The 11021-nt window shown below is 41.4% G+C and overlaps 1 protein-coding gene across 2 annotated transcripts in view; it reads right to left on the bottom strand.

The window, feature by feature from the left end:
• Positions 1–11021, bottom strand: part of LOC110326142 (zinc finger protein 431-like) — a 31729-nt gene that overhangs the window by 14909 nt on the left and 5799 nt on the right. Inside the window, exons 2-6 of one of the 2 annotated variants that reach the window (XM_029542083.1) lie at positions 8667–8793; positions 8416–8476; positions 6129–6239; positions 5412–5482; positions 3740–3908 (exon numbers count right to left, since the gene is read on the bottom strand). In XM_029542083.1, coding sequence (XP_029397943.1) covers positions 5434–5482; positions 6129–6239; positions 8416–8476; positions 8667–8793 — 348 coding nt within the window. In that variant the 3' untranslated portion in view covers positions 3740–3908; positions 5412–5433. Of the gene's footprint in view, positions 1–832; positions 3909–5411; positions 5483–6128; positions 6240–8415; positions 8477–8666; positions 8794–11021 lie in introns of those variants that run through there. The other variant, XM_029542082.1, reaches the window with a different exon arrangement.

The raw sequence follows: 11021 nt of genomic DNA, 5'->3' as shown, positions 1-11021 counted from the left end.
AAAAAAAAAAAAAAAAGAACCAATGAATTCAATCAAAGAGGAGAAATTCCAGGATTGTAAACAAGAAGTCTCAATATTATTTTAGTACAGAATCTGAGCTATAGGTTCAACAAATAAAGAGCCTAACGACTTCTGCAATGAGCGACAGAAAGCCGATGACAAAAGGTCATCATGAATGAAAATATGAGCACACAAGACTGAATAAACAGCACAGTGACACCGTCTGACTTCTAAATTACCCTACACCTGCGATAAAGACTGTGCTGTTTGAGGAAAAAATAAAAAGATCACCAGAAGAAAAAAAAACAATTAGAACAAAAATCGCAATTAATATTCGGTCGATTTTGACAACTCAGGCAGGGAAACACAGTGAGTCTGGCCTTACTAACACACGTGACTGGACCACCGTGGCATCTACAGGCGAATGTGTTAGTGACACACTTTACACTGCGCAGAATTCACTGTAGACGTACCCTACACGTGAATGTCAAGTGCCTAATAAGAACTTTGAGAAGACGCCAGGGAAACAGGAGCTCTACCAGTCAGCAGACTTCTTGTCGTCCCTGACAATAAAAGCCGCGCATGCGCGCGCCTGCAGAATGACGTAAACCGTTTCCAAGCAACTTCCCAGGCTGTGCGCAGGCGCAGCCAGGGGAACTGTGCCATGGAGGGGTCCGGTTTCCGCCTGCGAGAGGCCAGGACCCTCAGTAACCTCAAGTGAAAGAACGGAATCACACGGGCGCCGCGTCCCACAGCCGATTCCCGCGCCCCGGGACAACCCCACACGGGCTCCCGCGGATCCTCCCCGCGTGAGGACGGCGGCCCCGCTCACCATGGCGCGGATCCCTAGCTCGCCGCTCTCCTCACAGCTCCTAGCAGCAGGTCTCAGCACGGAACCACCAAAGCCTCCCTCAGAAACACAGCGGAGCCCGCAGCGTGGCGGACCGGAAGTGCCCGCCTCCATTCTAACGGGCATCCGTATCCAAGCCCTGAGTGGCTAGTGAGGCCTTGAGTGACAGGAGCGGCTCCCTTAGCTCCCTTAGGCTTGCCTAGACCCAGCCTTGTGGGTCACAGCCCCAGGAGGCTCCACCCCAAGTACAGAACTGTCCTGCTGGACAGACCTACAGAGAGACTGTAGAACTTGCAGCCGTACTGCAAAGTTGTCCCTGCAGTATTTCTACACACAGTAGGCACTACCTCGTGTAGGCATAGGGTGTCTAGTATACAGATCGTTACTCTGTGCATTGTATGGTCCCTCTGCTCACAGCTGAAAAGAGGCCCAGCCGATACAGGTCATATTTAAGCCACCTGATTGATATTCGTCAGGCATTAGCAATATCTTTAAGGCTCACTAAGGATTGCTCCCATCTCTCTCAGCTGTACAGTGTTGGCCAAATACTAACACTTTCCCAGTCTTCTGTGGTGGCAATGGCCTTTCATGCCACCTTTTGGGAGGTGGAGGCAGGGCATTAAAAGTTTCTGGTCTATAGCCGAATGTGGTGGCACTCGCCTTTAATCCCAGCACTTGGGAGGCAGAGGCAGGCGGATTTCTGAGTTCGAGGCCAGCCTGGACTACAAAGTAAGTTCCAGGACAGCCAGAGCTATACAGAGAAACCCTGTCTCGAAAAACCAAAAAAAAAAAAAAAGTTTCTGGTTTAAGACCAGAAACACAATTATGGTCCCCAAAGGGGAGGTTCCAGGGTGATGACCTAGGATTCAAAAATGAAGAGTTTGGCATCACCCAGCTGTGGTGATGCATACCTTTAATGCCAGCACTTGGGAGGCAAAGGCAGGTGGATCTCTGTGAGTCTGAGGCCAGCCTAGTCCAGCCTTTCAAAAGTGTTAACACTGGCTGTGAAGATAATGTCTGTAATGTGATTAATATTCCATTCTTTAAAGAGCTTCTTAAAACTTTTTACTACTATAGGCTGGTTCGTTGTCAGTTCTAATAGAAGTTGGCAACCCATAACAGCCAAGGTTTGTATAAGAGGAGAGCACACTGCTGAAGCATTCTGAGGACTGAGAAACTACCCAGAAATATTTTTTTTAAAGTATCAATGAAAATGTACAGGGATGGCGTCTGTGGCACAAGAGCAAAGAGAATGACATCCATCTGCCGTAACACATTAGTGTTTTTACCTCTGCGATTAGCCACTGCTGTTTGACTATGGCAGTAGGGAACAAATAGGATACCCCTGCACAACTGTCACATCTGTCCAAGTAGGATGTGACACATGTAGTCTATAAGCACTAGTGGATAGGTGTTGCTGTTCCTGATGCATCAGCTTGCTTATTCCCTTCTGCAGTAAAACCAAGGTCAGACTATCTGAGATGGGTAATAAACAAAGGATTTGGGCAAGCTTTAACCAGATTTTGTAGTTCCACTTGTAACAGTAGCATATCAAAAAGTGACGATGAAATTCAAGCAATTTCTATTTCTGTAAATAATCCTACAACCTAAGCAGAACAGCATAGGCAAAAAGGTTGTTAGTGAACCATCTAAGGGTAGGGCTGTTGGTACTACAACAGTGTCCCTCCCATATAAAACTGGAAAATTAATCACTGTGATGTCCTGTGTTTGGACAACTGGCACAGCCTGAAGTTCTTTTTCAAAACATCTATCAGTATCTTCCCAAGAGGCATCTACCAGTTCATCCCTAGTTTCATCATGGTTGGTCCCTAGTATTGAGGGAATATTAATCTGATTTCACCACTGTTGTAGTAAATCTAGTCCCTATGAAGCTATGACTATGTCAGCCACATAAGGCCTTAACTTTACTAGCTGATTTTCCAGTCATTTAGGAAATCCACTCATTTATCTGAGATAACATTCTAATTCCTAGAAACTATGTATAAACCTTTTGAAGTGGCCATTCTGAACTACAAAATTTTTGTGAAATGAGTTAAATCAGTCCCTGTACCCACCAAGCCTTCTACCTCTTGCCTCTGAACATTAACAACTGCTTGCCAGAACACACATTTTCCAGTATTTCCAAACTCTTTTCTCTATGGGAGTGTGTTTGCATTTGATGTAGGAAAACAGCAGCAGTTGAGCAATCCTATTGCATGCATTAAATTGCATTTTTTTTTTTACATAGGCCATAATTTGAATTTCTCCTTTGAAATCTTCATCTGTAATTCCCAGATGCACAATGAATCTTTGGAAAGTTAATCCAGTCCTTTCCTAAATCACCCCTACTATCAAGGCATGCAAAGGACCATACACTCCAGTAGATATTGTATAACACTGAGGTTTCAGGAGTAGGGTGTCTATCTATGGCCAGGTCTAGAGCAGCACTGCCTGCAGAAGCATACATTACATTTGCAATACTTAGTTAAGATTTTTCTGCCTGCTTGCTATTTCCTGGCTGACAAGTCAATTAGCTCATACTTTTTGTTGTGGGGCTTCAAGTCAAGCCCCCAAGCAATCTCCTGACTAAAAATTTGCCTTGGATATCTGCTGAGCCAACACTTCAATGGTCCAAGGGCAACCCTTGCCACATTGCCTGCACAACCCCAGAAGCCACTACCCTTCAGGATGCCTTCTTCACTTTTCCTGCACGAAACCCCTTATTCCTTGCAATTAATGCACCAGTCATCTTGAGAGCTGAGCTCTTTAGTACCTTGGTTACACTTTCTTTGAAAATGACAGTATATTCCACAACCCAATCACCAGGCCTTTTGATACCAAAGACCTCAGTTATTCTTTCACCTATGCTATTAGCCTGGTACACATTGGAACAATATCCGTTGTATCCTTTATCCACTTGTACATGGGTACTGCCCCTGCCTTTAATGGTCTACTAAGTACTTTTAATATTCAGTATTTATATTTCCATATGCCAGGTTTCTATAAACACTTATTTTACATCAGGGTCTGATACAGCTTTGTTCACAGCTGACATTCTCTGCAAAAGAAAAAAAAAATCAGTGAAGGCTTCACCAGAGCTTATAAAGTCTTTGCAAACAAAGTGAACCTTTTCTGGGGTCCTCAAATTTGCCCCAAGCTCTTAACATTGCTAATCAACATTGTTCTGTAGTTGCATCATCAAACTGAATCTGTTCCTGTATATCAGAGTCAGCAACTGGTCCTTGACTATGCTCCTTCCCCTCGCTCTATTTCACTGTTCAGTATTTACAGCTTCTTCCCTCCACCACATTAACCATTGCAATTGTGGACTGGCCTCTAGTGCAACTGTCACCAATTCCTTCCAGTCTTGGGAAATAATTCTTTTTTGAGTAGGCCAGTTTTTACAATTGCTTTCATATAAGGTGAGAACATCCCATATGAAATTGTAGCCCCTTTAAAACACTATCATTTCTAGAGGTCAGCATCCTATCTCATCATAACCTTGTTCCACCCCATTAGAAAGCATATACTAGCAGGCATACTGGGAAAGATGATGGTGATTCGGTAACCTACTCACCCACCTCTGGTGGCTCAGCTGGCTCAAGATTAACCCTTTCTCTCAAGAGGGGCTATTTCATCAGACTGTTCTGCCTTTTCTGCTTTTCGCTGGCCTGACCACCCTCTTGCAGTTTCTCACCCTCTTTCCTCCTATGAGAAACTCCTGCCTTTTTTGCAGTCACCCAGCTTTAGCTTTTGTTTTTCTCCCTCTTCCAGTGTTTCTTGCTTCCAAATGCTTCAACTTCCGTCCACAATTTTCCCAGCGTCCCTGCCATTCTACAGCCCTTTCAGAAAAGAGAGCAGAGAGAACACTTTGTCTTCCCACTTCTGCCATTTTTTGTTATTCGGGTCCCTCATATCTACCCACAATTTTTGCAACTGCTCAGTCATTCTCCAAATCTTCTTTGAGACAGAATAAAGGTAGGAAAGAAGAAAAGAAACAGAAAATTTCCTGTGGGAACAGACCATGGAATTTCCCAGTGATAGCTGCCAAAATGTTTTGCTGTTATCTTGAAACAAAGATCCATTCCTTCGTCCACTACTATTTCCTCTACAGTATTTGAAATCAAATTTCCCATTCTGCTTGGTCCCACTTATAAGCAGCACCAATTATAGCCGGTTTTTGCTACTTTAGGGATTATTTCTTCCACCCTTCTCCCCCCATCTTTCTTCCTTTATACCCCCCAACACTAAACAGGGGAGAAAAAAAGGATAAAGGGGAAAGGAAGCTATTTTTATTAGACTACTTCCTGCTGATTAGGGGTATCAGGTTCCTTCGAGTAAGACTGATCTTTGCCATCAGGATATATAATTTCTACTTCTCATTTCTTTCTGCAGGACTACTTAAAAACTGTGACAAACTGCAACCAACACTAAGAAAAACACCAACCAGCCACTCACACTGCCTCTTAAAGCCCTAGCTTTTACATACACTCTGAAAAGTCACCAGAATTCCAAACATCACACAATTCCATAAATTATCTGCTGCTGGCAAAAATCATACCTCCGATAGAGCAAGAGGCAAATCATACACAGCTTCTATGAACAATCTGAAGCAGCCCCATATTCCCACACCTGGATTTAAAACAAAAACATATTCACTTAACATTTCTGTTTTTTTAAGAACCTAAAATTACACACTTCTCACTACATTCAAATTATTTTAGGAAAAGAATCCATAAAGGGAGAGATGGTTGTTTGGTTGGGGCTTTATTGTTGTTGTCTTGAGGGTTTGTTTGATTTTATGACACAGGATCTCTCTACATAGCTATGCATCCTAAACCTCACAATGTGGTCCAAGCTAGCCTTGAATTCAGAAATCCACCTGTGTCTCCAAGTGCAGGATTACAGGCATGCACCTCTATATCCAGCTGAGATGTTTTTAAAATGACCTATCTTATAATCAGAGAGTGAAAGGATAATGTAGAATCTTGACCCAGCTCACAGGTCAGTCAATAGGGTCTGCAAGGGAGAGTGGGGATGGAGGGGCAAGAGACATGAAGAATGGAGGCAAGACTGTCTGTCTGCTCAAGTCTATTGAAAGGCAACTATGGGTATGTAAGCACAAGCTGGGGAGTGCAGCTGGAGTCACTTAACCACAAGTCTAGGATGTGTCTGAGGAAAACAGGATATTATCAGAGTCTATTCAGCTGTGGTGGGCTGCTTGCAAAAACATCATGCTAGGAAAACAAGACTCTTGTCAGGGTGGAAAAGTACCAACCTGTAAGTAAGCCTGAGATGGCTGCAGAGATGATAGCCGCTTTCTGCTAAGAGTAAGCTCCTAATAGGATCTAAACAGGAACCATCATTCTTTTGATGAACATAGACATTTCTGGAAATATTACAATGTATTCATTGGTAAATCGTTTATGTTCTGAATATTTTCATTTTGTTTCCTTTAATTTCATCTTTAATAAATTTTACCAGGTTTCTCTCCAATATAAGATCTTTAATGTATCTGAAGTTTACACTAATGTGCCAAAGCATTACTGAATCAATTATAGCCATAGGGGTTCTCTTCAGAATGACATCTTTTGTGATTATGCAAAGGCTTTACCACAATGATTATTCATAGTTTCTCTCCAGTATGATTTCTTTCATGTCTATACAGATTACTGCAACATGCAAAGGCTTTACCACATTGACTACATTTATATGGCTTCTCTCCAGTATGAGTTCTCCTGTGTATTTGAAGACTATTTTGACTTGTAAAGAGTTTTCCACATTGACTACACTCATAAAGTTTCTTTCCAGTATGATTTCTTTCATGTATTTGAAGACGTCTGAGACATGCAAAGGCTTTAGCACACTGATTACATTTATAAGGTTTCTCAATAGTATGACGTTTTTCATGATTTCGAAGACTACTACCACTTGCATAGGCTTTACCACATTGATTGCACACATAAGGTTTCTCTCCAGTATGAATTCTTTCATGTATTTGAAGAAAACTGCGACTTGCAAAAGCTTTACCACACTGATTACATTCATAAGGTCTCTCTCCACTGTGAGTTCTTTTATGCCTTTGAAGACTACTGCAATATACAAAGGTCTTACTGCACTGATTACACTCATAAGGTTTCTCTCCACTATGACTTCTTTCATGAATTTTAAGACTACTGGGCCGTGTAAAGGCTTTACCACATTGAGTACATTTGTGCAATTTCTCTCCAGCATGATATCTTTCGTGTATATAAAGATTGCTGTGATTTGCAAAGGCTTTACCACATAGAGTACATTTATGTGGTTTATCAAGAGTATGATATTCTTCATGACTTCGAAGATTTCTACAACGGGCAAAGGTTTTACCACACTGATTACACATATAGGGTTTCTTTCCAGTATGAATTATTTCATGCCTGTGAAGATCACTGCTACAAACAAAGGCTTTACCACAATGATTACATTCATAAGGTTTCTCTCCAGTGTGATTTCTTTCATGCATTTGAAGGGTACTACGCCGTGTAAAGGTTTTACCACAGTGGTTACATCCATAAGGTTTCTTTCCAGTGTGAATGTTTCTATGTATCTGAAGATAACTGAAACATGCAAATGTTTTCCCACATTCATTGCACCCATAGGGTTTCTCTCCTGTGTGAATTCTTTTGTGTGTCTGAAGATTACCTTTACTTGCAAATGCTTTACCACACTCATCGCACCCATAGGGTTTCTCTCCTGTGTGAGTTCTTTCATGTATTTGAAGAGCACTAGGACTTGCAAAAGCTTTACCACAGTGATTACATTCATAGGGTTTTTCCATAGTATGATTTTTTTCATGTTTTTTAAAACTACGGAAATTTGCAAAGGTTTTACTGCATTGATTACATTCATAGGGTTTCTCTTCAGTATGGATCCTTTCATATGTTTGAAGAAAACTCTTATGTGCAAAGGTACATTGGTTCTTGTCATGTCCCCTATGTTCGTAAGGCTTGTATCTGCAATTATAGATGTTATACCTATTAAAGGAGAAATAACAAACAAAAGGTTTTCAAACGGTATTCACATAGTTTGAGTTCTTGTTCCCCACAGACATGTGCTATGAGGATTAAGGTTTCTCCATGACATCAGCCTTCTTGCCTCCCATAAACTGTTCTTCTCACTAAACTTTGTAATGTCATTAGAAGCATATGAGCAACACTAGCTTTTCTATGAACTATTTGTTTATAAAAGTTCTTGGACATTCTCGGGTCCCCAATCAATGTACATGCTTTTTATTAAAATTGAATGGGATGAAACTAAACGGATTGACAGTTCTACAACACAGTTCTCACAGGCCTATGACTAAACTATTATCATGTGTTAAGGCATGGTTTCTATGTTTGTTAGACGTTTGCCTTGCAGACACAGGTTAGCTACCTAAAATTGAAGGGCACAATCTTGTGAGAATTTAATCCTCATCAATATACATAAAGCTGTGCTTATTCCCACTACTGCTTCTCTTTACAACTTCAGGGCACATGAAAACTTCTTCAGTGATGCATCTGTATCGGCTTGCACATGAAATTTACCTTCCACGTCCTCTAGAACTGTGACAGTGTTCTTCAAAGTTGTTGTCTTCCAATTTGTAACCTAAAATATAGTACCAGAAAATTTATGATATATTATTGGATTGTATGCAATTTCAAGTTAGTATCTTTGGTAAACCTGAGAATCATGTCTCATTAGTCACCACATTCTTCCTCTGTCACAAGAGAAATCACCAATAACCAAGACACATTGTCTCCTTGTTTAGAAAGTGAAGGGAAACTCACATTCTTACCTATAGCAGTGAGGTTCCTGCACGTTTCCAGCATCACATCTTTGTAGAGACTCTTCTGGGAAGGATCCAGCAAAGCCCACTCTTCATGAGTGAATTTCACATGCACATCCTCATAGGTCACTGCAACCTAAAATAGTCCATACATATACATAATAAAAATAGTGAGACTGACTGTATTGTAAATGTACATTACATTGAGAATATATTTATATAACTCTGGGTGCTCCACACATTTATTCCATATTACAGACATTCAAATGAAGTCTCCAAGTGTTTTTAGAAGGAAACAGAAAAGGAGGATCACATCTTTCATTTCTGGGTCCACTGAATTCCATACAGCATTGCAAGAGAAATGACTACTAACAGACAATACAGAGAGACACTCAAACAGATGAGCGCTATTGAGTATACATTAGCAAAATTGTTTCAAAATCCCTAACTTCAAAAAAGAATGGAAAAATGTTTAATATGCTCAGTAGATACTGGCCATTAAACCTGTCAGATCTGCTGAGTATGGCATTTAAGAAGTTTAAAATTATCATGACAGAGACTCTCAGGTCCTAGCAATGACCCTCAAGGTCTCCAAGAAGACAACTGACACAGCAACAAAGGACTCCACCTGGATTGTGGTAACATTAACTGGTGATGGCCATGCATCACATCTGCAGGGTACACATATGATTGCTTCACTGATGGGCCATTTCTGTGGCAAGGCCCATGGAAAATGCTTCCCACTTGGCAAGGACCTGTGGTGAATTTTGGTGACCCACTGCTTATTACCTAGGTCATATACGCTACAAGGTCTCCTTGCTTTTGCTATGCTGTTTATACTCATAGCAATATTTAGTTTCACTTTGTGGGTCATGGGCAAAGCCAAGATTATGCAGGCTGAAAGCCCTATGGATGATTCTGTTTTTCTAAATACTCATTCTAGGGGCAAAACCCTCCTCTCCTCTCTGTCTCTATCTACTTGTGACCATTAATCCTGTGTCACTAGAGAAACTGCTACAGTCACACTGAGTAAGTCTGTGGCAACCCCAGGCTTGAGAAGAGGAGTATGTCCTGCTTGCATAACTATTCTGAGGAAGATATGTCTGAACAACAGAGACTTAAAATGGGTAGGCTGTCTGGTCAACGGAGACTTAAAAGACATGGAAACGCTGTCTGATCAATAGAGAATTAAAATATGATTCCTGGAAAGATGGAATCAGAAATTGATAGGTACATATGAGGAAAGGTTACTTAGTACAATGAGCACATCTTTGTCTTCAATTTAAAAAGTATTTTGACAGAGGGGTGGTATGACTGGACTTATAATCAGGAGTGTTTAAACTGTCTCTCACCTTGCATAACTGTGTAATGGCATTTGCTACCAGCTGGGTATGTGCTCACATTCACAGGTCATGCCTGGCTAGGCATTTATTTTTGGCTTGCTGAAATTGTGCTTTGTAGTGCAAAATAAATTAGGGGTGTGTGACTGATCCAGTGGGAGGAGAAAGAGAAACTGTTGGGGGCCTTTACAATGATGGGATTTTTTTATAATGCTGATGGTATGATCTCTTTAAAATAAAGTAACCAACAGTATCACTGCTCAGACAAGCAGGATTGGGATTGTATAAATAAAGATGGCTCAGGGTCACTTGCTTGAACAGGTGGTCACTTGCTTAAACAGGTGGTCACTTTTTTCACTTTCCCCAACACCACACATCTGTCCTCAGGTTCCAGAACCCCTCTGGAGCTGGATTCCAGCAATTAACCACTGGGCGAGACTGCTTCAGGGCCTAGCCTGAACTGTGGACAAGCAGGATGCTAGGGTGTTAACTGTCCCACTTTACCTAGACAAGGTAAAGTCAATCCCTCCCACGTTCCTCCTCCACAGGAATGTCTCTGATGCTATGCTGATACCTCTGCCCCCATCACCATGGAAACCACAGGAGCCTAGAATGACTGTCTACATAATAAACTATGGACCAGCCTTGGTCTTTTTAGTTGATACATAGTCCATTCAGATTATAATTTGTCCTTCTGAAGTCTCTGACCACATTGATACTAAGATAACTATAGTTTGGTCACTTAGACAACAGCAATCATCTTCCCCCAAGCCTATGTAGCCACCTTCTTAGTCCATTAGTTCCTTCTTTAGTTAAATGAAGCTGCTGTGTACCTTGTTAAGGAAAGGAAACCAAGTTTACATTGTTCACAGGTTTCATGTTAAAAGATAAACAGGCTTATAACCTTTTACTAAAAGAACATAATTTACAGCCGGGCGTGGTGGCGCATGCCTTTAATCCCAGCACTTGGGAGGCAGAGGCAGGCGGATTTCTGAGTTCAAGGCCAGCCTGGTCTACAAAGTGA

The sequence above is a fragment of the Mus pahari genome, chromosome 9 (genome assembly GCF_900095145.1).
Source record: "Mus pahari chromosome 9, PAHARI_EIJ_v1.1, whole genome shotgun sequence".
NCBI classification, from domain to species: Eukaryota; Metazoa; Chordata; class Mammalia; order Rodentia; family Muridae; genus Mus; species Mus pahari.
This window is presented reverse-complemented; position numbering and strand designations above follow the sequence as displayed.